Source organism: Xiphias gladius, chromosome 15 (assembly GCF_016859285.1).
Source record: "Xiphias gladius isolate SHS-SW01 ecotype Sanya breed wild chromosome 15, ASM1685928v1, whole genome shotgun sequence".
NCBI lineage: Eukaryota > Metazoa > Chordata > Actinopteri > Istiophoriformes > Xiphiidae > Xiphias > Xiphias gladius.
Genome location: NC_053414.1, coordinates 2,369,335 through 2,394,526, shown reverse-complemented (window position 1 = coordinate 2,394,526; position 25,192 = coordinate 2,369,335). Strand labels below are relative to the sequence as shown.

Here is a 25,192-nt window from a genome sequence, read left to right as displayed (position 1 = left end):
TGACTGTGTACGGATTCAACTGCCTTGTGTCATCCCTGCAGCACCAGGCCTATGAGTTCCAGTTCGGAGCAGCGTATGCCTGGATGATGAACGTCTTCACGGTGGTGATGGCCTACAGCATCACCTGCCCCATCATCGTCCCCTTCGGTCGGTCTCAACCACAATACACCCACCGCTGCATTGTTACCACTACAGTATCTGTTATACAGCATCAGTACGACCGTATATGGTACCAGGATTACACAGAGTATTAGTACTGAAGTATTGACACTAGTACCCAGAGCTGTTTTAAAGACTTTAATGGCAAGTCCGAATGAAGTCCCAAGTCAGTCAAAATCAAATCCCATCCACATCAAGTGAGCCACAGTCAAGTTTCAAGTAATGAAGTTTCTAGTCAGTCCAAGCAAGTCTGGGTCAAGTCTCAAGTCAGCTAAAAGAAATCCAAATTAAGTCACAAGTCATTTGAGACAGGTCCAGACAAGTCCAAGTCCATCTCAAGTCTTGTCGAATCAAGTCAGCAATGACTTGCAATGACTACCCTAATCAGACGCTGCTACTTTAAGTCATCTGTGGGGCTGCCTGACTAAGCCACTCACCTGTCCCCCCGCAGGTCTGATGTACATGCTGTTGAAACACCTGGTGGACCGATACAACATGTACTATGCCTACCTGCCCTCCAAACTGGACAAGAAGATCCACTCCGGAGCCGTCACCCAGGTGGTGGCTGCGCCCATCCTCTGCCTCTTCTGGCTACTCTTCTTCTCCACCGTACGCACAGGTAAGCCCCGCCCCCTGCTGGACAAACCACAAAAACCGCCTTTTCTAGTCGATCAACAGTCCAAATCAAGTCTCAAGTCAGTCAGGTCCTAGTCAGATCTCAGGTCAGTCAAGACAATTCAAAATCACATCTTAAGACAGTTGAAACAAGTCAAGACCACATCAGGTCAGTCAAGGGAAGTCAACGTCTAGTCACGAGTGTTGAGGCACGCCCAAATTAACTGTCAGGTCAGTTGAGTCTAATCATGATCAAAATGAAACACAAGCCAAAATACGTTTGCGCTGTATCATGTCTGTATCTGTGGCTGACAAGATGGCTCCCACGTGTAGATGTTGTTGAACGCTAACTAATGCTAATGTGCCGTCAGGTTTCCAGACGCCGACCTCCATGTTCACTCTGGTGGTGCTGATCGTCACCATTGTGGTCTGTCTGTCTCACGTCTGTTTCGGACACTTCAAGTACCTTAGTGCTCACAACTACAAGGTACAGAAACTTTTTAATCAAAGGTTCTAAAAAATGTGTAGGAAACATAGAAGCTGCTGTCTAACTCTCTTTCTTTGTCTCAGATCGACACCAAGGAGAACGACGTGGACACCGTTGAGAACGGGCGCCCGGCTCGTCCCTCATCCTCCCCCACCACCAAATCTCAGGTGAACAAATGACACTAAGCTCTGGTCAATTTTCCCCGTAAGGTATACGCTCTTGTGACTAAATATCGGTCCAAAAACAAACAGATGGTGTAAAGACTGAATTATTACTGAACTACCACAGTACTATCTGCATAGTGTGTAAGCTACAATTAGTTCACTTGCCATGTGACGTGCCAGTTATCTTGTTCACAAAAGATGGTAATTTGTGGGCTCAAGTTGATCACATAAAATCAAAATGTATCTTTTGGGACATTTTTCTTTTTTCTTTTGGGCCCGTAAATACCTGAGTTTAGGTACCTTACCTTTAGGAATATGAACATGTCGCTAGATATTGTGTAAACGCAGGCAGCTGATCTTTGTCATTATCTGAACTTTGTCGAAATCAAATACAGACTAAAACTGAGAAAATGATTTAAATCAGAAACTGTCTGATCGTAGAATATGTCTGTACTCTGATTATGAATGATTATTTGCCATGGACACATTTCAGTTAGTACCAAATCTAAGTAGTGAGGTTTGATACCCGGGTGTAGCTATGATGCTAATGAGTCTAAATATTAGACTTCGGCTTCTCCGTGTTTTGTCTCTCCCTGCTGGTTAACCTGGTTGTTGTGGTTTTGTGTGGTTCAGCAGCAGCAGCAGCAGCAGCAGCAACAGCAGCAACAACAGCAGCTGCAGCAGCAGCAGCAGCAGATGTACATTGCCCAGGTGCTCCAGGACCCAAACTCAGACGAGCCTGGCGGCGGCAGTGGCGAGGAGGACCGCGGGTCGTCTCAGGACGAGGAGATGCTGAATGGAGGGAACAGCATCAATGAGGCGGATTTCCAGTCAGGGGAGGACAGTCTGATCGCCAACGAGGTCCACCAGTAGCTGGGGGTGGATCCAGAGGGAGGGGGCGGAGCTAGTTGAGGGTCCATACCCACACAACATTTGGAAAATAAAGCTGACTGGAGAATCACTACACACACAGACATACAAACAGATCGATACGGTTAGCTCCACCCCCTCCCAGCTCGAAGACTTGACCCTGACCTTTGACGCCGGCGCCAGGTCGCCAACATCTAGCCCTGCACGTCTGTGGAAACTTGATGGACATCAAACTGTTTCACAGGAAGTCACTGTACATAACCACAAAGCCAAAAGTTTTTTTGTTTTTGTTTTTGTTTTTTCTTCCTTTTTTTGGGGCTGGGGGACAGGGTTTAAAAATTTGTGCCTGGGCTGGATTTTGTTCGTTCGCACTCGTGTCTTGACTCCTGATCCTTCCGCGGCTTGCCGGAACTCGACCGAGGGGTCAAAGCTGATGCTGACGCTGTGTTTTTCCTCGGCCTGGTTGACGCCTCAAAACAAACCCCCGCTGTTGCCGCCGTCCTCCGGTTTTGGATTGCTAAATAACTCGCCAAGCTCTTGTAGTGATAGAAGCCTTGCTTACGCAGACGCATCGCAGTCTCCTTTCCCTCTGCGCTTTTTACCTCTTTCTTTTTGTGGATGCCGTGGGTCGTGGATTTTGCCGGTACATTCAACACATCCCCTGGAGGTTTTTTTTTTTTTTTTTTGACAGGCCAAGCTTCCGCTGCATGTTGTTAAATGTGCTGTCTGGACTAAAGACGTTGCCACCCTCAGACGATGACATCCTTCAAAGGACTGTAGTGGCCAATCAGCCTCACCAGATCTCCACCCTAGTCCCGGTAGCACATGCTCCTACCTGCAGGATGAACGTTTTCGGCTTTGCGCTTCAGTTGGACCACTCCTCATCCGTCGAACAACCGGACTCAACAGGAGGTTTTGATCTCACCTGAACTACCTTAAATCATGAACACCTGACAAAGGGAATGGGGATATTTGTGTCTGTGTAGGTTTAGCAATCAAAACTCTTTTCATTCATGGGGAGATCTTTGTGAAGATGATCTGATACGTCTGGCAGCAGCAGCAGTCGAGTAGTTTGAGCTCAGGTAGACACAGAAGAGCAGCGCTTTTCGACCGGACGGTCCACCCTCAACGCCTGAAGCTGTCGGGACTCTCAAGGGAAAATGTTTTTCGTTTGTGTGTGTTTTGAAGTGTGCACTGTCTCTGTGTGTGTGTGTGTGTGTGTGTGTGTGTGTGTGTGTGTGTGTGTGTCCGGTAGCTTATTGTACACCAACCTGCATCATGAAACGTTCAACAACATCGCCAGGTAACCAAAAAACACCATAACATTTGGGTAAGAAGTTCCAGTGCTTCTCAAACCGGTTGTCAGTCAACTGTAGAATTAGTACAGCGAAATGGTTTCCTTCACTATGGTACTAAAATGTTTGCATTTAGAAAGAATACGAATGTTTATCTTACACTTCCTCTACAAACATCAACAATGTTCCAGTTTTTACTGCATTACTGCTACAATTCAAGCCTAAATGGCCACACCATATTGAGTCCAACTGAAATCACTTCACTTGTCAGGAATTGCGGATGATTATCAGTTTCATCTGTTTGTCCAGGACAGAGAAGTCCAAGATGTCTTAGCCTAGCATAGCACAAAGACTGTAAGTAGGGGGAACCTTTTAGCCAAGTTGCTAGAAGAGAAAAAACAAATCCTCACCTAACCTCTAAACCAGTCTGTCTGGTTTACATGTTGTCTCATCTTGTTTGCATCAATCTCTGTCTCTAAAATCAGTTAGCCTAATTTGATATTATGCTCAAAATATTAGTTTCTTAGTCCAGTTATCTTAATTTTAGCTAGGTCTTCACCCATGGCTCTAGCCAACAATGTCGTCTCCTGGATAGATTGGTGACTAGCTTGCTAGCTAACAAGACTGCTTGCAAGGGCAAAGAAAATCTGCTAAAAGCTATGGTTTAGATTTCAATTCCCATACATTTTGACCCGCAGATTTGCACCATTGGCCAACAGCAAACCATTCTGACAGAGTTGACCTTTGAGTGTATGGAGAGCCAGAAGTCCAACATGGAGGAAGCTATTGTAGCTTATTAGCTGTGTGTCACTATCAAGTTTGATTGAAGCTGCTCATAGGACTGATACTGCTTTTACTGAACTGTGGAGACTTTAGTGTCCTGTTAGTGACTGAGCTAACTAACATGCTAACTGTTAATTAGCTTGCTTCAAGCTGACTAGCTCAAAGAGTGTTTATCCTCTGCAGTAACTCTTTATTAAATGAAATTCAGAGAACAAAATTTCGCTGAGTAGTGCTAGCATGTTCTCAGCTGGCTGTGAGTCGCCGCTACATCACCGAGATGTGACACTTTAGGGTGTGACCAGGTAAAAGAGTTGTTGGAAGATTTTTTTCTCTGTTGATGGAGCAAGGCTAACAGTTTCTGGTCTTTGTGCTAAACTAGGCTAAGCATGTTCTGTCTTCATCCTGTGATATGTCTGAATTGAAACTGAACTATCATGTTACCAAACGTCAAGAGAAATGGTTTACGAAAATGTAAATTCTGACCCTTTTCAGCTGTTTGAGAATTGACTTAAACTTCACGTTAAAGGCTTCAGCTGCAGCTCGGGTGAAGAATATTTTCGCGACGGAGGGAGTTTCAGTCGGTACTTTCCCATGATCCTCATGGTGTCCGATGATGCGTGTCAGCCTGCGTTTTCATGCTTAGCCTGTTAGCTCCTCATGCCGCTCACTTCATTCTTCTGCCGATCTCTGCTTTCAGTTCTTCTCTGAACAAAAAATAAGACACCTGCCATCCAATCAGAATCTGGTATTTTCTGTGTCCGTGATACCGTGTGAGGATTAACATGTTTAAAAACTCACATACTTGCTTTTAACTACACATTCAGGTATGCATGATGGTTACCATGCTTAACCTTTGTTCTTCAGAGGGTTGTGAGCTCAAGTTACTGAGTCGCTTAGTTACTGTTGCTGTGACTGTCGGTCTTTACATTATAGAACGTTACGTATAAAGTTTACAGCAATAACGACAGCAGATTTACCGTCAACATTCATTGTAGTAACTGAAACGTTGAAACTTTGATTTCACGCAGAACCAGGCAAAAGCAGCTTCTTGTTTCTAGCTGGCAGACATAGATTTTCTTGGCTGAAATGACAGCTGTCAGTCATTGGCACATTTTGTTAGCTGTAGCTAGCTAGCTGATTAAGCTAACTGTAGCTCCATGAGTTGGTTGAAAACTCTGTCTTCAAAAGACTGTGACCGCACAAATAAGGTAGTTCGCTAAGGATTTGCTAACTCTTAGCCCCGGTTACTACTGCAGGTAATAAGCTAGTTAGCCGGACACGCTAACATTAGTAGCTTATATTAGAGCAGATAAACACACAGTTTAATCGATACCTCACACTATTACCCTTGTGTTTTTGGTTTTGGAAAAACTTAAAAAAAAAAGACAACTCTGGCAGTTTACCAGGCAGGACAGGAAGGCTCTCGTGAAAGACTATTCAGTTGTATTATGGGAAATAGAGTTTGAGCAGTACTAGGATCTCTTCGCCTCAGCTGCTCAGAATCGGAAAGTTCTCTTTTTTAGTGTCTCTTTTGAGTCTATCAGACTATCTGTAAAGGACATATTCAATCACTGCAGTGCCCCTTTAACTCTAAGAGAGGATGTTGGCTCGAGATAATTTTGTTTTCATTGGACAAAACTACCTTAAGTGACCTCTTTGAGTGTTGACATTTATAGTTTAAGATATTCTGGTGTCACTAGTGATGATTCATCTCTGATCTGCCCCCTAGTGGCCAACTTGATTGATCCTAATATTATGAAGAACCCATAAACAACCACACTCGCGTTGCAGCTGCTTGTCTGCATGTGCGTGTAGCTAAAAAGCAAGTATGATGTTTGGATGCGACGGGTCGGCAAAGGAGTTCACCGCCTCGTCGTTGCTGCCATTACTGGTTGCGATGGCAACGGGAAAATGATGCTGATTTGGCAGCAGCATCGTTAGGAAGCAAGGAAACGCGTTCAACGAATAACACAAACTTTTAAACATTTCAGCGCAGCGACGTGACGAAATAGTCTCAGGTGTTGTCTATTTCCTAAAATAATGTTTACATCCGTTTTTGTTGCTTGTTTAAATTTTTGTCATGTTCTCCAGAGTGTGTGTGTGTGTGTGTGTGTGTGTGTGTGTGTGTGTGTGTGTGTGTGTGTGTGTGTGTGTGTGTGCGCGCAGCTGGACTATGAAAGCTGTAGCCACCGGGACGTCGGTGTCAGTTGGTGGCTACACGCCGGAGAACCTGCAGCATTTGTTTCCAGATGTTTCATTATTTTGGTTTCCTGTTCACCCCCAGCGGGGCGTCTGCTGCCAGGCGCTCCGGCCGTGATTGTATGCACATGAAACTGAAACGGAGGGAGAGCTCGCAGTGGTTCCCAGGTCTGAATCTGAGTCTGGAGGTTCAACTCAGCAGTTCTCAACCCAGTGGCCCGGAGAATGCCGCAGGCCTGGTTTCTGGAGGAGCCAGATGGTTTCAGAAAAGGTTTCGGATTATTTCAAAGTACAAAATGTTGTTGGTCTCCAGTTCGTACCAGAGAAGAATCGAGCTTCGTAGCCAGTTCCAGCTGAACTATGGCTGAAGCGTCGTTACCCCTGTAGGTCGCCACTTGCTGATGGTTTTCTGTTAAACCTTCTTCCTCTGCTCCAGCGTCACTGAGGAAGATTCGGCATCTCGAAATCGATCCCACAATCTCACCCCAAGGTCCATCCGGAAGCTGTTATTGAGCTTTTGATCGTATCTCATGATCTTCATCAGCGGATGTAGTTGCCATCCAATCGTAGATGTTTGAATTTCCATTTTTGTCCTGATCACTTCCCGGACCTTTGCTTCCATTTTGGCTTCGGTTATTCAGCAAACTTCAGTTTCCAAGGTCAAGATGAACCGCGACTTTTCACGAGGTTCTCAAATCCCCAGAACACGTTGAAATCAAGCTTCGATTATCACAAAAGCACATTTATCATTTTGACTCACGTTTAAGCGACGCGAGATCCCAGATCCAACAGTCTGTCGCATTCGGTTTCCCACAATTTTAACGGACGGCAGCAGTTTCTTAAACACAAGCATCCAGACCTCCTCCAGCAACCAGACCCCCGGAGGCCGAAAGGGTTAAAACGTCATCTCGCAGGGTTAGTGGTCTCGGTTCTGGTTCCTTCCGGTTCCGAGGAGCTGCACTGAAGGTTGAGAGCTGCTGCGTTCACTGACATCTCGGGGTTGCAGAAGCTGAAGACGCTCGTTAAAGAAGAGTCTGTATGATATTTTTGTAACCTGCTGACTGAGGTATTTGATACTGAACCTGTATTAAAGACACGTTGATAGATGCGACGATGCTGTTGTAACATGTAACTAAAGGTTTTTAATAATCAGCCGCTGCTTTTTGCTTTTCGTAGTTTTTTAAATCGTTGCTGAAGTTATTGAAGTTGTGAAAAGACCAATGTGAACCGAAGAGTTTGAAACTAAACATCAGCCGAAAGCTACTGAAACTGAACAAATGTGTATAATATGAAATGTGTAAATAGCCGTCGAACCGCACTGTCGTCCTTCGAGACCGACGGGACTCGGCGTCTCATCCCACTGACTCCAAGCTAACGGTCAGCTGGTCCATCTCATGCTTTTAAGTTATTGCTGGGACACTATTTATTTTGACTTTACTTTCCAGGTTGTATGTACAGTGAAACATTTGTCCTATTTATGTTACTTGATCAATAAAATTGGCTTTCATCCGTCCAGTTCTTCCTTCTCTGAGTCCACAACAGAGGGGCTGAGGGTTTTCCTGTGATTTTTGGAAGAACTTGATTAATGATTGAGCATTTACATACACATTTAATAACTGGTTTCTAACAGGCTGTAATGCAGCTGTGAGCAGATGTTTAAGACTTTATCAATGCTCAGTGTTTGTTCCACGTTTTCTATTATTCTATTTTTCTATTATTTCTGTGTTGTGGTTCATCATCTGTTCATCCAGCAGCCTCCACTGATGGAGGAGTTGGAGCCGGTAACAGAGACGCTGATGAACAACGAGATCTGGTCACAGCTGCATCAGAGTCTGTCAGAAACCAGTTGTTACGTCTTTATATTCTGATTATACAGGATAAATAAACCAGTTGTTACGTCTTTATATTCTGATTATAAGGATAAATAAACCAGTTGTTACGTCTTTATATTCTGATTATACAGGATAAATAGGTTGGTTAAAGTACAGTGTCACTATCACTAAGTAGTGGAACCACTCTGTAAAAACACTGTTACAGGTCAAAGTTAAAAGTGATCATTCTTCAGATTTCAGTCTTGGTTGACTTGGTGAAACTTGTGGTTACCGTGGTAACGGCAGGTGGCTGTTTAAAATGAAATCTGTTTATAACAAACACGCTCGGGTCAAATGAACGGTTCTGTTGTAGACGCATTTTCGAAGAAGGATCACAGTCGGCGCTAACCTCAGAGACAAACCCGTTTCCTGTGGCTTCTTCACAATAAAAGCCCTCCTATGTGGAGGGGTGGGGGGTCTCTGACTTGTGTCCAGGAGCCCGTCTTGTTGACTCCTAATCTGTCCCTGGGACAAACTGACCCAGACTGTATTCAGCTCCGCACACTTCACTGCAGGTGCTGCTCTCACAAGTCGGAGCCGAGAGAAACGACAGAAAAATCGACCCGTAAAACCAACAGTCAGACTTTACCGTTTATTTGTCACTGAGCAGCAGAGAGACAATAATAAAGCAGAGCTGCGTGTTTTCGTTCAACCTCACTGTAAAGAAAAAGACCTGACGTCTGATTTCTGCCGCTCCGCTACAGGTGGAACAAAATCAAGAAACGTGGTCCGAGAGCGGAAGGAATCACACCGGCGTCTCCTCCTTCACCTCGACTGTCGCCTCCTGCAGAAACAGCAGCAGAATTCAGATTCAACTAAAACACTTTGCTCCTGTTTTAAAGGCTCGACCTTGAACGTCTCGCCAAAATAAAAGTAAGAAGAAATGCTGCGGAGTCATCTCCCATCTATCAATGGGTCACGTCTGAGATAAGTTTGGCAGAAGTAGTTATTTTTTAGATGAAACCTTATTCATCCAGAAAATAACTTCTTATGTAGCGGACCCTAAAACACATGAGCACATCACCATCACTAATGTCTGTGTATACATTTACAGCAAGTTTGTGTATTTGAATATATTTGGAATTTTCTTAGCAAATTCTTCTCTTCTTCCTATTTTACTGAAAATTTTTGCTGTTTATGATTGAAAACATTTTGTCCTACATAAATAAACGTTATTTTATTATCACACGTATCGAAGGAGCAACATTTCTCATAACTTTTACTTTGACAAAGCCAGGAAGTGAGTGCTTCCTCTCCCTGTGGCGTCAATGTTCAGTCTGGAGAATTTAAGCCTTTAAAAGGTAAATTAGGACTAAACGTGACCAAAACCTTGGGGGAAGCAGCAGATCTCCGGTCAGCCTCCATCTGCTGCTGCAGCTCCAGAACTTCCTGTCGCGCCTGAAAAACAGCAACCAATAGATGAGCGTTTTCGACCTGACAACTTGTCATCTGACCGTGGTCGGTAGAACACGTGACTCTGACCTGCTGCAGCTCTGCGTCCAGCTGCCGTCGCTGCTGCTGCTCTGACTGCAACCTGATGGTCATCTGCTGCAACTGAGAATGCACCTGACACACACACACACACACACACACACACAAAGGTCAAACTACTGGATGTGAACCCGTCCCCTCACCTCACACTGTGATTATTTCAGTTTCTGCAGTGTTGGTGTAAAACTTGCAACGACTTGAAAAAATACAAACCCTGAAAATTACTGGACCTGGATTCATTGATCTCAATTGTGGGGCACGTTTGGGAAACGAGTGAAAAGGTGTTTCACTAGAATTCAAAGCCCCACCTCCAGAAAATAACGATAAGCTTCATGTTACTAATAGTTAAACTGTTCATTCAGGCGACCACAGGCAGATGCAGACTAAAGAGACAGACACTGTTGGTTGGACAAAACAAGACACCTGAAGACAAGACCTCGGACTCTGAGAAACCGCGGTGGACATGTTTGACGGTTTTCTGATGTTTTATAGACTAAATGAACGGATTCATTGAGAAAATTCGATAATGAAAGTCAAGACTAATTTATTCGATTGATTGTGACACGTGATCGAGCCGATCGTGTGTGTGTGTCTTCGGACCTGAGCGAGCTCCTCGCTGCAGCTCTGGCTGAAGCTGGCTTCCTCCAGCTGTTTCTCCAGCTGAGCCTCCAACAACATCAGCTGCTCCTTCAGCTGAGACACAGCAATAAACTCCACGTTAACACCAACGATCGTTAACATCCAAACTACAGCTTTCGCTTCTTTCGCAGAAACACCCAACACAGACGCCGAGAGGACGGACCTGCTGAGGGTTTTCCGTCTCCGTCCCCTTCGACTGAACTTCGTCCTCAAGCAGCTTGAGTCGATCCAGGACCTGCAGGCGGCAGGAATCACTCACTGAACAACTACCTCAAAAAGTGACACCAGGATTTTTAATAAGTCTACAGGTTTCATTAAACTGTAGTTTAACTGATCTGTATTAAATGCTGCAAAATATATGATTAAGTATCGGGGCCACAAAATGTCAGACTTTGAGAATGAAGTCGTGAGACCTGGAACACACATGATCACTGATTCAGCCTTTGAGCAAACAGGTTTCCCTGGGACTTTTCAGAAACTGTGAAGTTGTCACGTGACTTTGAGTATTTTGAACACGACGTATCCGATAAATGACCCTCACCGTTTGTTTCTGCTGTTCGGCTTCAGTAAGTTTATTCTTCCAGGTGTTTTCTTCTTCTTCAGAGCGTCGCTGCAGAGACAGAAGCTCTGCCTCCTGCCAGAGAAACAACAAAACAAATTCACCGCCATTAATAACCAGGTAATCAGGTGAAACCGCTCAATTTGAAGGTTTACTAGCAAAGTTGCTTGAGAATTGTTCTCACCGTCTCCTGCAGCAGCTTCCTGTTCTGATCAAGCTCTACCTGCAGCTCAGTTTGTTTCTGCTCTGCCTTGTTCAGCCTCAACTGCAGCTGGTCACACACAAAAAAGAAAAAGACAAAAAAATATATGTTAACAACAAAACGTATCCAATTGTTTCCCATCTGGGTGTTGAAAGCGTCCAGCAGGGGGAGCCCCTCTGAATCTGCAGGCAGCAGCAGTTCACCTCAAAGTTTGTTAGAGTTAATTAGAGTTCGAGTTCTAGGATGAGAACAAAACTCCCACAGAAACTGATGAGTTCCACGAAAAGATCCTGATTTCATGGAAAAGAAAATAACATAAAAGTACCTGCTGTTCAATATAACACCTTTAATATCGAAATGATCGATTCCTAAGCAAAATTCCAGTTTCTGTAATTTGTTGGAATTCCAGAACAGGTACCATATAATTTGGATCAGTTCCTGAAAAAAGTTTTTGCAGGAAAAGTTACCAAATTCACAAGCGCTGAGTTTCTGTGAAAGTTCTGAAAAAAGTCTAGAATCCCAGAGTTTCTGAAAAAGCTTCTGATTTTACTAGAATATTCTTGACTTCATGGAAAAACGTTTGACTTCCTCAAAAATCTCCTGACGTCTAAGAGACACTCCTGAAAAGTTTTCTCTAGTTCAGTATCTAACTATCTGCTGGAAAAAGTTACAGAATTCTGACAGAAAAATGAAGGACATGAAAAAAAAACTAAATCAACAACGTTCATGAAAAAACAGAAATCCCTGAAACTGTTCCCGGGGTCTACAGTTCTGAGTTCAAGAGTTCCAGAAAAATGTCATCGGTTCCCGAAACAGTTTTTCAGTTCATTCCAGAAGAGTTCAGCTAAGTTCAGCTAAAAATCTGTGTGATTTCTGGGAAAAGTCACAGAGGAGCTAAAAAACTTCTGGAAAGAAATCATGAGATTATGAGCTGAGTTCTACAAATATACAAATGTTTTTTTTGCATGGAAAAGGTTCTGAGTTCCTAAAAAAATCTACTGACTTCTGGGATTCGTTCTCCTGAAAAAGTGCTTGATGAACTTGAGTTCTTAAAAAAGTGTCTAAATGGTGGGAAACGTTCCAGAGTTCGTGACCAGTTCCTTGAAAAAAATCTGATATTCCGAGTTTCTGGAAAAGTTCATGGCTTCTACAAACAAAAATCTTGAGTTCAGGGAACAAGTTTCTGAGTTCTTGAAGAATTTCACTCGCAGTGCTAATAATGACACTACCTTCTGTCTCAGCTGTCGACCTGGTGTGTGTGTGTTGGTTTTGGGTCTTTACCTCACAGTGAGACGTCTCTGCATCACTTTTACTCTCCTGAACCTTCTGAGTAAAAAGTTCCAGCCAGTTTCTCTGCAGAGAAAACACATGTTCTGTTAACGCACCGCTGCTGTCTGCTGGACTGGTCACCCCCCACCCCAAGTCCTGACGGTCAGAGTTGAACCGCTCCTACAGCTGTTAAATCTGAGACAACACACTGAAACAAGCTTTACTTTTTATCCATTGACGATGAGAAGAGATTACACCAAGAACAGCTCATCTGCGATCAAACAAAAATCAATAACCAGCGAGAATTCAGAGAGTTCGTACCGGCTGAACCATCGTCTAAATATTTAAACTGGATTTGAAAGAAAATCAAGGGATACAGGTGTTCAACAGCGTCCTCATCTCACAGTGTTTGCAATTGTTCCTAAAAGATTTCTGGATCAGAATTAAAAGCTCTTCACTTGTTCGTTGGCTCATGGACGAACTCAACAATGAATTTCACCAAAATTTTCAGAAACAGAGGAAACAGCTGACTGACCTGCTCCAGCTCCACCGAGACGCCAGGAAACAGAACCTGCAGCGACGCCTGGAAGTCCAAACGCAGGGACTCCAACCTGACCCCTGCTTCTGCCTGGACACACACACGCAGGAAATTATGAATATATTTTACAGTGCACCTTCCACTCATTACACTGTAAAACTTCAGACCGTAAAGACAAACTTGGTAACCAAAGTCTGCTTATTCACTAGTTTTGATCTCTCTAAAGTTCCGCTTGATTTTCAGGTCTTTGCGTATTTATTCAACTTGTATTTCCCACTGTGTTTCGTCAGAACAGAAGAAGTCGTTTATCTCTGACCAGCGCCGCTTTAAGCTCGGCCCCTCTCTGCTCGATCAGTCGCTCCGCGGCCGACAACGCCTCTGCTGACGCCGACATTTTCTCCTGCAGCTCCTGAGGAACCAAAACCACACGAGATGGAAGAAAAGTGAGATCTACGTCCCGGGTTTTCGCTAAATATCACCTCATACAGTACTTGATGCTGTATGATGCCGTTTCTTTATTTTCCTCTGGTTCAGTTTTCATACAAAAGACAGAATTAACCTTATGGGCAAACACTGTAAAATCTAAATAGGGAAAATCTACAGTAGCCTGATAAAAGTAAAGACAAATGAAGGAATCCCAAAGAGAGTCTGAAATTTTGAAGACTATACTGCAGATTCAGTTTTTATTTCAGAACAGAAACAACTTTACTAAATATTTCCTTCATGTCTTTCATTTTACCACAAGGTTTCCCCTTTTGTTTCAAAATCCAGGCTTTATTTTCAGAATTCTATTTTCTCCAAATTTGCCTTTTCTGAAACGTTTTTCTGAAAGTTGCGATTGAACCTTTAAATTCTCACATTATTCTTGGAAATGTTCTCTTCGAATTTTTTCCCGAACTTTTATTTCTATGATTCACAACAGTCATTGTTATTACGCACTACGTCCGCGTCAGGCCGGTGAAATTAGTCAACGGGCTGATTTTTCTTAGACTCTGTCCAAACTCAAACGGAGTTTTTCTTGTTTTTCCAAAATTCCCCCCGGAGTGGGTAAATCCTAAAATGCCGACTTGGCGCGTCAACGGGGAGAACTGGGTGGACGCCTCATCTCATCAGGTCGTATTGAACTGTGAAGTATTAGATGAGGTGGGTGTGGACTCACGTCGCTGTGGCTACGACTCCGTTGCAGCTCGTCTCTGAGCTGCTGAAGTTCTTCCTCCAGACGAAGCAGCTGAGAGTCTTCCTCCAGACTGATAACAACAAACGACAACCGGTCACGTACAGCTGGACCCCGAAACCCTCGACCACTGACCCTCAGCTGCTCAATGCAGGTGTGTGTGTTGTGAGTGTCTTACCTTTCAAACGGCTGCTCAGACTCTGTCTCACTTCCTGATCCCTGCAGAGAAGAAGACAAAGAAACAGCAGCTGTTCAACAAACCTCACAGCAGGATCCGATTCAAAGAGCATCCTCATCAACACCTATTATTTTTCTCTCTCTCCCTTTCTGGGTTTTTCTCTATCAATTCGGTTTTAATTTGATTTTGCTTCTTCAGCTTGAAATTCTCTGCTGCCACTTTCAACCAAAAATCAGGGAAGTGGATCAACTGAATTTGTAATGTCTTTATTGTTGCTTTTTTCCTTCTTTTACCTGCTGTTCGTGTTTTGATTTATTCATAATCATCCATTCATTGTGGTTTTATGGTCAGAATCAACTGTTCTCGCGGTGGGGGCAGAAACAAAGGGAGGAAAAACGATTTGTTTATGTTGTAGATGTTTATTTGTCCGCCCTTGCACAATATGAAAGATCTATACTCATATATCCTGTTACACTTGTTTTGTGGTCGTGATTTAAAAAGATGAAATTGACAGAGATCAAGTTGCCTGAACTCTGACCGTGAGGACTTATCAGTGGCTGCCTGAGAGAAGAGAATCGATCATCGATCAAAATCACGATCAGCAGGGATGTAAAGAATGCGTGATCAGTTATAAGATGGAGGACAGTGTACAAAACGTATCTAGCAGAAGCTTTATATTTTTAGTGGTGCAGGGGCCGGAGGATAAACCGAGGAGGAAGCCTTAGTTTCAAACTGCAACCCTGATGTTGGGTCTGCGAATTCAAACGTACGTCTTTCGGCATCTCATCTCCAGCTGCTGCTCCGGCCTCGTCCTCCTTCGCTCTGAGGAGACAAAAGACAAAAATCACCTCGACTACTCACAGAGTCTCAGTTTTTGATTCAAGACGGTGCAGTTCCTCTAACGTCCACCAGGTGCTGCTGGCTCTGCTACTTTGTGGACACTTTCACAATAAGAGCCCATTTATGATCGCTGAACATCATCTTCATCCATCAGTTTGAGAAAGGATTTTCAAAGTAAAAAGTTCCTCTGAGGAGATATTAATTTGTTTTGTGCTTGTCGTGTTTCTGACCTCTGTGACTGTGATGATGTCAGCAGCTGTAGCTCCTCCTTCAGCTGTGCAAGCTCCGCCTCCAGAGTGACGACCTGCTCATCTCTGCGTCGCACACTGACAGGAAGTCACACAGGAAGTCACTCTGCAGTCTGACACACCTCCACAACATCTACACTCGGCTACTGTTTCGGTCATGTGACAACAGAAAAGTTTAGTACCAGATCTTCAGCTGCTCCACTTCAGACGCGCTCTCCACCTGCAGACACAAACAGGTCACTGCCGTCGCTTCACCGTTTCTCAACAGCTCGATCTCGCTCGTTCAAACTCTACCAGAATTCGCTTCGTCTCCATGAGTGAATCTGCTGAGCGTTCTTCCATCCATTGGTCCCAACAATACATTTGATTTGATCTGATATGTATCCAACATTTCCTCACTCTCTCACACTAAATGTAATGTCCAGCAGATGGAGCAGTTTCACTCGGTCAGATTAGTTGTATTTAACTTTTTATGTGTGTACTAAATGGGGCCCTGAAGGCTCAGCGAGGGGATGTTTTTCTGAACCACTTTTTTCTGTTCTCCCACAATATTTGTTGCGTTCCCGCTGATCCACAGGACCAGGTAGCGTGTTGGTGCGTTCCAGTTCCAACACACCGCCACTTTAATGAACCGCTCCGCAGATGCTACCGACAGGAGAACCGACACTAAACGCGATGCACGTATTTCTTATTCCTCCTTTCAACGGGCCGAGCTGCAACAGTAAACGGACGCCGTCTGAAGCTGCGGCCGCGGTTCGGTCTGCGATGCTGTGGGCGTCTCTGCTGTAACTGTCCCCTGACTCTTAACATCAGCAACGAGAAAGCATCATTCAGCCGGACGAGGTGGTTCTACCAGGTGTGACAGACGTGTTGCCGACACCCCACAGGAGTTGGGCTACGATACGACGCTCGGTCAGCGCGACCGTGTCGCTAAGCTGCGCACACGCAACCCTGCGTCTAGTCAGTGTTACACCCACTATAAACTAATGTAAATCATAACAGCCACGATCACAGCGTCATCCCGTACAGTCATAATCACAGCAGCAGACGGTGAGTTAGGTATCTGTTTAGATGCAATGATAGAGACCTGTGCCTGAGCAGTCGGGCCTGAGGGTGCAATGCCCACTCACAACGTGGCCACAGCCAACAGCAGAACACATTACTCATACATAACAATATATTATAGGACAGCTCAGCCTTTCTCTATGGATCAGAGGGAACGCAACATTTATTGCAAGGTCATGCAAAAGAATTTCAAAATAAAATTTACTTTCGGGGGCTCCGGAGTGATCCGTGTGTCAGGCAGAAAAAAAGCGATATTCCGTCCTGCCGACGTAAAAGGATTTAGTGCCGACTACTGACTGAGGCAGCTAGTTTCATTTCCACTGTCAGACATGTTTGAAACTGCACTGTAAAACTGTAGAAGAAGAAGTGGAGGGAATACCTGTCATCAGGACATAAATCCCGTGATGAAGGTGAGGTGCTCGGGTTGTTACCTGCACTGCAGCCTGGTTCTCCAGCTGGGCCTTGAGCTCCTGCAACTCAACTTCTCTGGATGCCAGCGCCCCCTGCAGCTCTGAGGTACAAACAGCAGGAAAACAAGTAATGCACTGCTGCTAAAAAAGGTTTCTGGGTTTCTGGGCTTCTGGTGAGGAAATGCAGAAAAATGTGCCGAAGGAACGTTTCAGTTCTGTCTCGCGTTAGTCAGCATTGTTGAAACCGAGCGGTTGAGTTGGCTACGTGCTAACAGAAACACTGACCGCTAACAGCAGCAGCTTCCTGCTGCGACACGCTCAGCTGCAAGCGCACTTCGTCCAGTCGCTGCTGCAGGGCGCGCTCAGTGTCTGCGTGGACCAGCTGAAAGACAGAAAACACGGGTCACTTCCTGTTTACAGCAGCTCCACTGTCAGATCAGTAACTGGAAAAATCTATGACAACAGTTTCTTATTTCTGACCTCGGCGGTGGCCATCTTGGCCTCCAGGCTCTGCATGCGTGCCTCATCGGCCCGCAGGACGTCGGTCCGCTCGGTCAACTCCCGACCAAGACGGGCGCAGTCCTGCCTGAGACGAGCGAGCTCCGTATTCTGCCTGCAGGGAGAGTTAGACCGGATGATAGAGGGGGGCAGCACAAGTCCTGCTCATGTGTCCCACAGATAAGAGTCACGTGACAGTGAAACTCTCCAGGTTCAGTCAGTACAACCAATGAGATGCTGAACTCAAAAGTCAAGGGTCACAGACTTTGGCCAGAACATCTTAAGGAGGCAACTAGGAGTCCCAGAGAGCACTAATGTGAGAACAATCCAAGCAGAGACCTTCAGGCGTGCAGCCGCTCCCAAATTAATTGTCTAGTAAAGAAAACGAGACACCGAGACATTGGTCTCAGATATTTGAAGGAGGGAGGGGTACTGAGGGTGCGGCAGCCCCCCACCTCCAGGAGGAATATTATGTGTACTCTGCTTTTATCTGTTGTATTACATCCCACCTCTTCCAGTCCCAAAAGGAGCACAACCTTCCAAATGGTTTCCTATAATATGTCCTACAGAGTCCTGCAGTAATTTGTCTGTATCGATAAGAAGGTTTGGACTGGATTCAGGCCGCCTCTCCAGCACGGAGACAATAAATTTTAAATCCGGCTTTCAACCAACAGCAGTACTAAGAAAGTGTGGTTCTGTACAGTCAGTGTAGTTACCTTGACTGAAGCACATATCTTAAGTCTGCTGTTTTTATACTGTCTAATTGTTTCACTCACATAATATCAGGTAATGCTGCCAAGATGTGATTTACTATGTTGCAGTGGCATCATGAAAGTCTTTCACACAAAAGTTGAATGACGTCTAACTGTAATGCTGTGGTTTCATTGGCTAAATTACAAAGGCAATGCAGGCTTAAAATGGATTAGTAAGAAATCGAATGAATATTGTGAATGAACACAATTTACAGGTCAGAAACCGATCTGAACTGAACGAGCAGGTAAAGTTAGGTGGTGATCTTTGGAGAACTCGTTGAATAAATTTATGGCAATGGCCACCAAAGGCTAGCAATGGGTACTTTAATAAATCACTAACCTAACTGGACTCGAGTGTGTTACCTGCTCTCGGCCTGGCTGGTTGCCTGGTTCAGGGCATCCCGGAGGATGGAGTTCTCCTGCTGCAGTCGGGCCAGCTGAGCGTTGGGGCCGTTCTCCAGCTGTTCCTGCAAACTCCTGATCTGTTCCAGTTTAATAGCCAGTTAGCTAAACATGCTACAAACACTGCTTAACAGTCTCAGCTAACAACTAGTTAGCCAGAACCTGAGACCTGAGACTTGAGACATAAATTCACTATTTAAAAACTATTAAAAACAGACTGGACAGAATTGCAACTGATGTGTAACTTGCTCTTGAAGAGCTGTGATTCTGCTTGGCTTCAAGGACCTTTGACTTGAGACTTGCTCTGACAAGATTTCGGACTTGACTTAAGCTTGATTTACGTTTGATTCATCTGCGAGGGTTGCGAGGCTCCGCGCAGCGACACTGACACCGGCAGACACACCCCTGTGCAGCGGGTTTTCGCCCATCCACGCATTTCAGATATTTTATAACTACACGGATGTGTGGGAGAAATGGAAAACTTTGGTTTGCCACAAGAAGATACCCGCACGCAGTATATTAGCTCCAAACGTTTTCTCATCACGGTTCCACGTCAGCTCATGTCCTTGTGACTTTCTCTGCGGAAAGCGTATCTGTGCCTTTAGACTTGCCCTCGAGGACTTGAGACTTTACTTAGACTTGTCTTAGAGGACTTTACACTTCCATTTGACTTGCCCACAAAAACTTGAGACTTGACTCAAATGTCCCTTCAAGAAGGACTTGAGACTTGCTTGGACGAGACAGGAGACTTGTATTAGACGTGTCCAGAGGGGCTAGAGAGTTGGCTTTGACTTGGTCTCAAAGATACATGGGGCTTGATTTATATTTGCCCCTTAGACTTGTAATTTGCTCTCAAAGACATGCGACTTGACTTGGACCTACTGCCAAGGACTATAGACTTGAAATGACACCTGCTTTGACAGGATTTCAGACTTGACTTGGAGCTGCCCTAGTGGACTTGTGATTTGACTTAAACTTTCCCTTGGGAGTTGTGACTTGATTTAGACCTGCACTCGAAAACTTGAGACTTGAGGCTTGCATTGATTTGCCTCTAAATAATTTAAAGTTAGCTAGACCATACCTTCGAGTTGAGCTGCTGGGTGTTTTTCAAGTGTTCCTTTTCAGTGGTCTGCATTCTGGTCTTAATGGTGTCAACCTCCTGACTCCGTGCACTCAGCTCCGCCTTCAAATTGGCCTCCAAGGATGCCATCTTGGATTTCTCTGCACCAAGTTCCTGAAGAAGGAAACGCAGCAAGTTCAATTTGACCTTCTTATGATAAACTAGAGGTCTGAAGATGACTTGTTACTCTACAAAATTTATTTTAAATTTATTTGTACTAAAATATATAGGTGGGGCTAAGTGCACCTGTCCCTGAAGCCGATTCACAGTTCTTTGTCCTTTGCCTTGTTTCAGATACTTTTAATCATGTCAAGAAATTTCCATTTCAGTCTGTCAAGAACATTTGCATTTGTTCACTCATATTCATGTCTTTCTACTAACTTGTCGTCGTATCTCAGCGGACCTTCAGAGTAACACGATATTTTAAGGTGTCCTGGTACCATTTCTTTGTGAGTTGCATTGTTGTCCACTGGACAAACCAACAGAACTGAAGGGATAAATCTCACAGAGACCACATGGTTGATGATCAGAGCGCAGCCTGGATCACCTTGCTGAACTCTCGGAGGCGGCTCTTGGCGGTGGCTGTGACCTCCTGCTCAGCAGTCAAAAGCTTTTCCTTCTCCTCCAGCTGTTTCTTCAGAGTGGACAGCAGGTCTCCTTTCTGACGGGCCTGGGAGTCATACAGAGACCCAATATAACTGTTTGATGAGATATATTTAAAAGCTTTTTAATTAAAAGGACATGGGGTTTTAAAGGGGTGATAGAAAATGTCCACACCTTTAGACTTAAGATGACAAAAGCAGTTACTACAAGACTATAATTATCAGACTGAATGAATATCTAGTTCTAAGTTAACGCTGTATGAGAAGCAGGTTGGCTATGGGGTAAAAACTGAGCAATAATTTGTGTTTAGTTACCTCGAATACCAGACTTTGGTTGACGTGAAGCAGTCATGTGTGTTTATAAATCAGGCACCGAATTATTATTTAACACCCAGTTGCTTTCAGAAACATCTTTAAGAAGATTCCTAGTCATTACCACTCAAATCTATAGGTGTGAACAGTATTTCACAATGCTAGCAGTCGGAAAAGTTCCACTAACTATTAGCATTAGCTTTTGAATGGTACACAATATGTATCACCATATACTGGGAATGTGCTACCCAACCTTAGCCGGTGTTTGAGCACACATACATTGTGACAGTGTATATATGGCTTTATTCTGTGCTAGCTGCTAACTATGTGATATGATGATTGTATTAGCAATCACATGAAATCGTGTACTGTTTGTGTACAGTCTAGTATTTGCTACCTGCTAACGTTAGCTGGTAGCTGGTGAAAGGTGTTGTGACAGTGTTTGTGTATTCACTTTGTCAATGTATACTGCTACTATTGGAGGAGTTTGTAGTTGTTAATATTAGCTATAACCGCTAACATTATGCAGTGTGCTGTTTGTACGCTGTTTGTTTTTTTAACTCTTTCACTACTTGTTAGCTGCTACTGTTAGCTGGTTGCTGGCGTTGTCACAGTGTTTATCTACCGGCTGCCAGGAATCGTGGCGGACCCCAGCCTTCTGGTTCAGGACCTGTATGAGTTTGTGCCTCTCGTCGTCACTGAGCATGACGTTGGACACGGCGGACAGCAGCTCGCCGTACGGCAGCACCGGGGCGATAGCAGTAGGTTTGGTGATGGAAGCTTTAATAGAAAAACCAGGACAACAGTAATCTAATTAAACATTATTTTACAGTGGAGCCCAACCGGTATCATACATCTGAGGTCCATTGAGGGATCGATATATGATATTTGACTCTAAGAAAAATCTGACAACACCGGCTGATGAACACTTAAACATTTATGTTAATGACTCCAGCTGAAAGTTAAAAACTCACCTGTCTCAGGTTTGTTCTTGAACTTCTTCTTCTTGCTTGAGGTCTCTTTGGGTTCTTCAGTTTTGGCAGCAGACGGTTCTTTGATGACTTCAGCGACAACATTTACCGGAGGAACATCTACCACCGGGGCCACGGCCAGGACCAGAACATCCTTAGCAACGGTTTCCGCCACAGCAGTTGGCTCCATCCGGGCTGACTTCTTCTTCTTCTCCTTCGGTGAAGGGGCTGGAGGAGACTTGACAGAGGTGATCACAGTGGGTTCTAGTGCTGGTTCAGGTGTTGGTGTGGGTTCAGGTGCAGCATCAGGTTCTGCAGCAGGTTCTGGGTCAGACTCTGGTTCTGTACAGGTCACCACCACAGGCTCCTCGCTGCCATCGCTGCCTGGTTCTGAGAACTTTCCATCGGGTCGGTCTTCCCTCTTCTTGGCTTTGCTCTTCTTCTCCAAAGTCTTGTCCTTCTTCTTCTTCTCTGACCTCTGGGTCTGGGCTTGGACGAGTTCGCGACGCTGTTTGGCCAGAGCCTCCTCGTACGACGTCTCCTTCATGGAGAGGGTGGAGACGAGAGCGATGCCCACCGCCGAGATGACCATGAAGCCTCCAAAGACAATGAAGCCGAGGGTCTGCGGGTCGGAGATGTCCATGACTGATCAGTGTCCTACAGAAAGTCTGGAGGATTAAGAGGAAGGACATTTCACGTTTCACAGTTTTCATGTATTAATGTCTCTTCTCCCATAGGAGCAATGGAGGAAGTAGCGTTTTTACAACGGGGGTGTTTTAGAAACCTTTTAATTTGGGGTCAGACTGGGCACAGATTTGAAGAAGGGGGAACATTTGTTAAATTAGTAAAAATGTGTCAAGACCCAAATTTAAACCGGGATTCTTCGCAATAATAAAATGAACATTATTATAAGTTAAAAGTGTAATAAATGAACAACAATAAAAAAATTTTAATATTGTATCATGAAATAATATCAAGAAATAATTTGTAACTCGTCGACACAAATTTTTGTGTCTCTCTGTTGTTGTTTTGCATCTTTGAGGTGGTTTTGAGTCTCTGACGGTGATGAACAGTGACGCTACTTTTCGGAGAATATCTAAGAGGAAGTGGAAATCCTGGGACTGTCAGGGCTTTGTAGGAGGATAATTTGTGTAAAGTTGGAGCTGAGTCAGACTTAAGATCATCTTCAGCAGACCACCTGACATGTGCACCTGTCATCTGGTCGCAGTCACACAGTGTGTTCATTAGTGGTCAGCAGCATCTACAGTGATGTGCTAAATAACTACAGGACACAGTTTAACGAATCCGAGACAAATCAATAACTCTGATCCAGAACAGAATTTTTAGACCAGTGTACAGCCCGGTCCCGTGTCCAAGAGCTGAGAGAGTCGACTTGACCTAAAGAATTTAGAATTAAAGCTGTTGATTCTGTCTGCTGCATAAAGGGTTTTATAAATGAGCACACTATCTGCACCATCCGCACCAAAAACTGACCTGGGCCTCATTTCCTAAAAGCATCTTGAGGCTCAGTTACGGGTAAAATCCATCTTATGAACCTTCCTAAGCATAAGAGGTTGCTCCTAAGAGCATTTCAGCCCTTAGAAATAATGGTAGGACCTCCAGAACCACAGGAGGAACCAAAAACAACCACGTTTCATTTATGTTTTTATTCGTTTTTAAGTCTTTACTTCTATGATGAACACTGATGGTCTTTATTAATGATGTTTGATTGAAAATTAGTGATGGGTAACGTTCATAGAGAATAACAGGGAAACACACAAATGGATTGAACCGCTGATTTGTGCAGCTGATCTGTTTCTGTCGTCATCGTCCTCCTCTCCTAAGGAATCCTAATATTTCTACCTGTTCTCCTGGAGGGATCCTTTCAGGTTCAGGTATTTTGTTTGTCACGGGTTTGTGTCCAGCAGCTCTGATACAGAACTGGCAGAATGACTTTCACAACAGATGAGCTGCAGATTCACGAAACTCCCCGGAACATCAGTAATAAACGCGTAAACAAACAAATACACAGGACCAAAGTTGATACTGAAAAAAGAAGAACAAATGAAAAGCACAAAGCTTTCCTTTATGGGAACATATTGATTTTTCTTGTGGTGGTGTTTACCTGCTGATGGCTGACTGGAGGTCAAAGGTCACCATCAATGATTAAATCTGACAGCTTGTTCAGTTAAACTGTATCGGGGTCATTATCAGAATGATCTCAGTCATACAAAACGGTGAGCTCACGTGCTTTGCTCTGAGTTTTCACATCAACTGACTAATCGTCCCTGTGGATTGAAAACCTGGCATCTCCACCTCTAATAGACTGAAGTTGCTCTGTACAGCTGAGACGATGAGTTGATTCATCAGTTGATCAGGGGCTACAACTAACGATTTCTGTTCATTATTGATTATTCTGCCAGTTAGTTTGTCAATTAGTCGAATCCTAATTTTGTCTATGACCAGTAGAATCGTTGTATGGCTTCTTTTACTGGGAGCTCCGTTTTTCAGAGTGTTTGAATGTTCGAGGAGCAGAAGGGGCGAGTCCACGATTAACCCCGTGTACATGAACACACACACACACACACACACACACACACACACGGCGCACGCAAACTTGTACTCATTGACATAATGCAATCCCTAGCCCCTAACCCTGACCTAAACCTGGTTCTGACCTGAACCCTCAGACAGCCCGTTGAGGGTGTGAGGACCGGACAACATGTCCTCACTGCAAAAGGTCTGAGTCAAACTGGTCCTCACAATGTATAGCCGTACAAGCGCGCGCTCGCACGCACGCACATGCACATGCACGCACGCACGCACACACACACACACACACACAAACACACACTGCAGTTATATAACTCAGGTCGGTTTCTTCTGATTAAAAACATCCCCTCATTAACCCAAAGGCTACTTCGTTTCCGACACTGAATATTTCGGCCTTTTACGGGTCGTTCTCCAACAGTCCGATGTTCATTCACACCAAACCGTTTTTCTGTAGCTTTAACGGACTCAGACGAGCCACATCTTCTGACTGAGTTTTCCTGTGATATTGTCCAGATGTTTCCATTTTAAATTTTGGATTGAAGTTAAACGAACGTTTTCTCGGTAGAAGTTTAATATGATCATCATTCCTGTCAATTTGCAGTCTGGTTTTTTTTAAAGTATAAAATCCACGGATTTTCCCCAAACCTTCGAGCTTTTCATCGTCCCCCGGACATTTAGCGTTTAGTTTCAGCCCGTTGCTTCTCCGCGAAGCAGCAGCAGTGAAAGAAAAGCCTTTACCTGAGTTCTGGAGAGGTTTTCTCACCTCCGCGGAGTCGGTCAGGCTGCGGAGTCGTGGCACTTTCTCTTAACGGGACCACAAGCTCCGCCCACGCTGGCAGCGCGGCCCCTCATTGGTCGGCGGGGACGTCACTCGCAGACACTTCGCCTCTCGGATTGGCGGAGGCGGGAGGACGTCCGCCCATCCG

The 25,192-nt window shown here is 44.5% G+C and overlaps 2 protein-coding genes across 6 annotated transcripts in view; one reads left to right on the top strand and one right to left on the bottom strand.

The window, feature by feature from the left end:
* LOC120800651 (CSC1-like protein 2) overlaps positions 1–8,085 on the top strand; it is a 40,703-nt gene extending 32,618 nt beyond the window's left edge. For 3 of the 5 annotated variants that reach the window (XM_040146905.1, XM_040146902.1, XM_040146906.1), the window contains 5 exons: positions 42–147; positions 611–778; positions 1,146–1,261; positions 1,345–1,428; positions 2,059–8,085. In XM_040146905.1, the coding sequence (XP_040002839.1) occupies positions 42–147; positions 611–778; positions 1,146–1,261; positions 1,345–1,428; positions 2,059–2,298 (714 nt within the window). In that variant the 3' untranslated portion in view covers positions 2,299–8,085. The remainder of the gene's footprint in view (positions 1–41; positions 148–610; positions 779–1,145; positions 1,262–1,344; positions 1,429–2,058) is intronic. The other 2 variants (XM_040146904.1, XM_040146903.1) reach the window with 2 other exon arrangements.
* A 929-nt stretch (positions 8,086–9,014) lies between these two features.
* On the bottom strand, positions 9,015–25,073 carry rrbp1b (ribosome binding protein 1b). Its single transcript, XM_040147016.1, has 24 exons — positions 25,005–25,073; positions 21,717–22,381; positions 21,368–21,522; positions 20,376–20,498; positions 19,790–19,942; positions 18,670–18,788; positions 17,537–17,669; positions 17,342–17,438; positions 17,078–17,157; positions 15,764–15,801; positions 15,564–15,659; positions 15,264–15,315; positions 14,494–14,534; positions 14,301–14,388; positions 13,458–13,550; positions 13,139–13,231; positions 12,616–12,687; positions 11,317–11,403; positions 11,115–11,207; positions 10,737–10,808; positions 10,535–10,627; positions 9,926–10,009; positions 9,773–9,841; positions 9,015–9,227 (listed from the first exon to the last, which is right to left on the bottom strand). Exons 2-24 carry the CDS (start codon positions 22,354–22,356, stop codon positions 9,189–9,191), a joined length of 2,610 nt encoding a protein of 869 aa, XP_040002950.1. The 5' UTR covers positions 22,357–22,381; positions 25,005–25,073; the 3' UTR covers positions 9,015–9,188.
* Between the last annotated feature and the right edge of the window lie 119 nt (positions 25,074–25,192).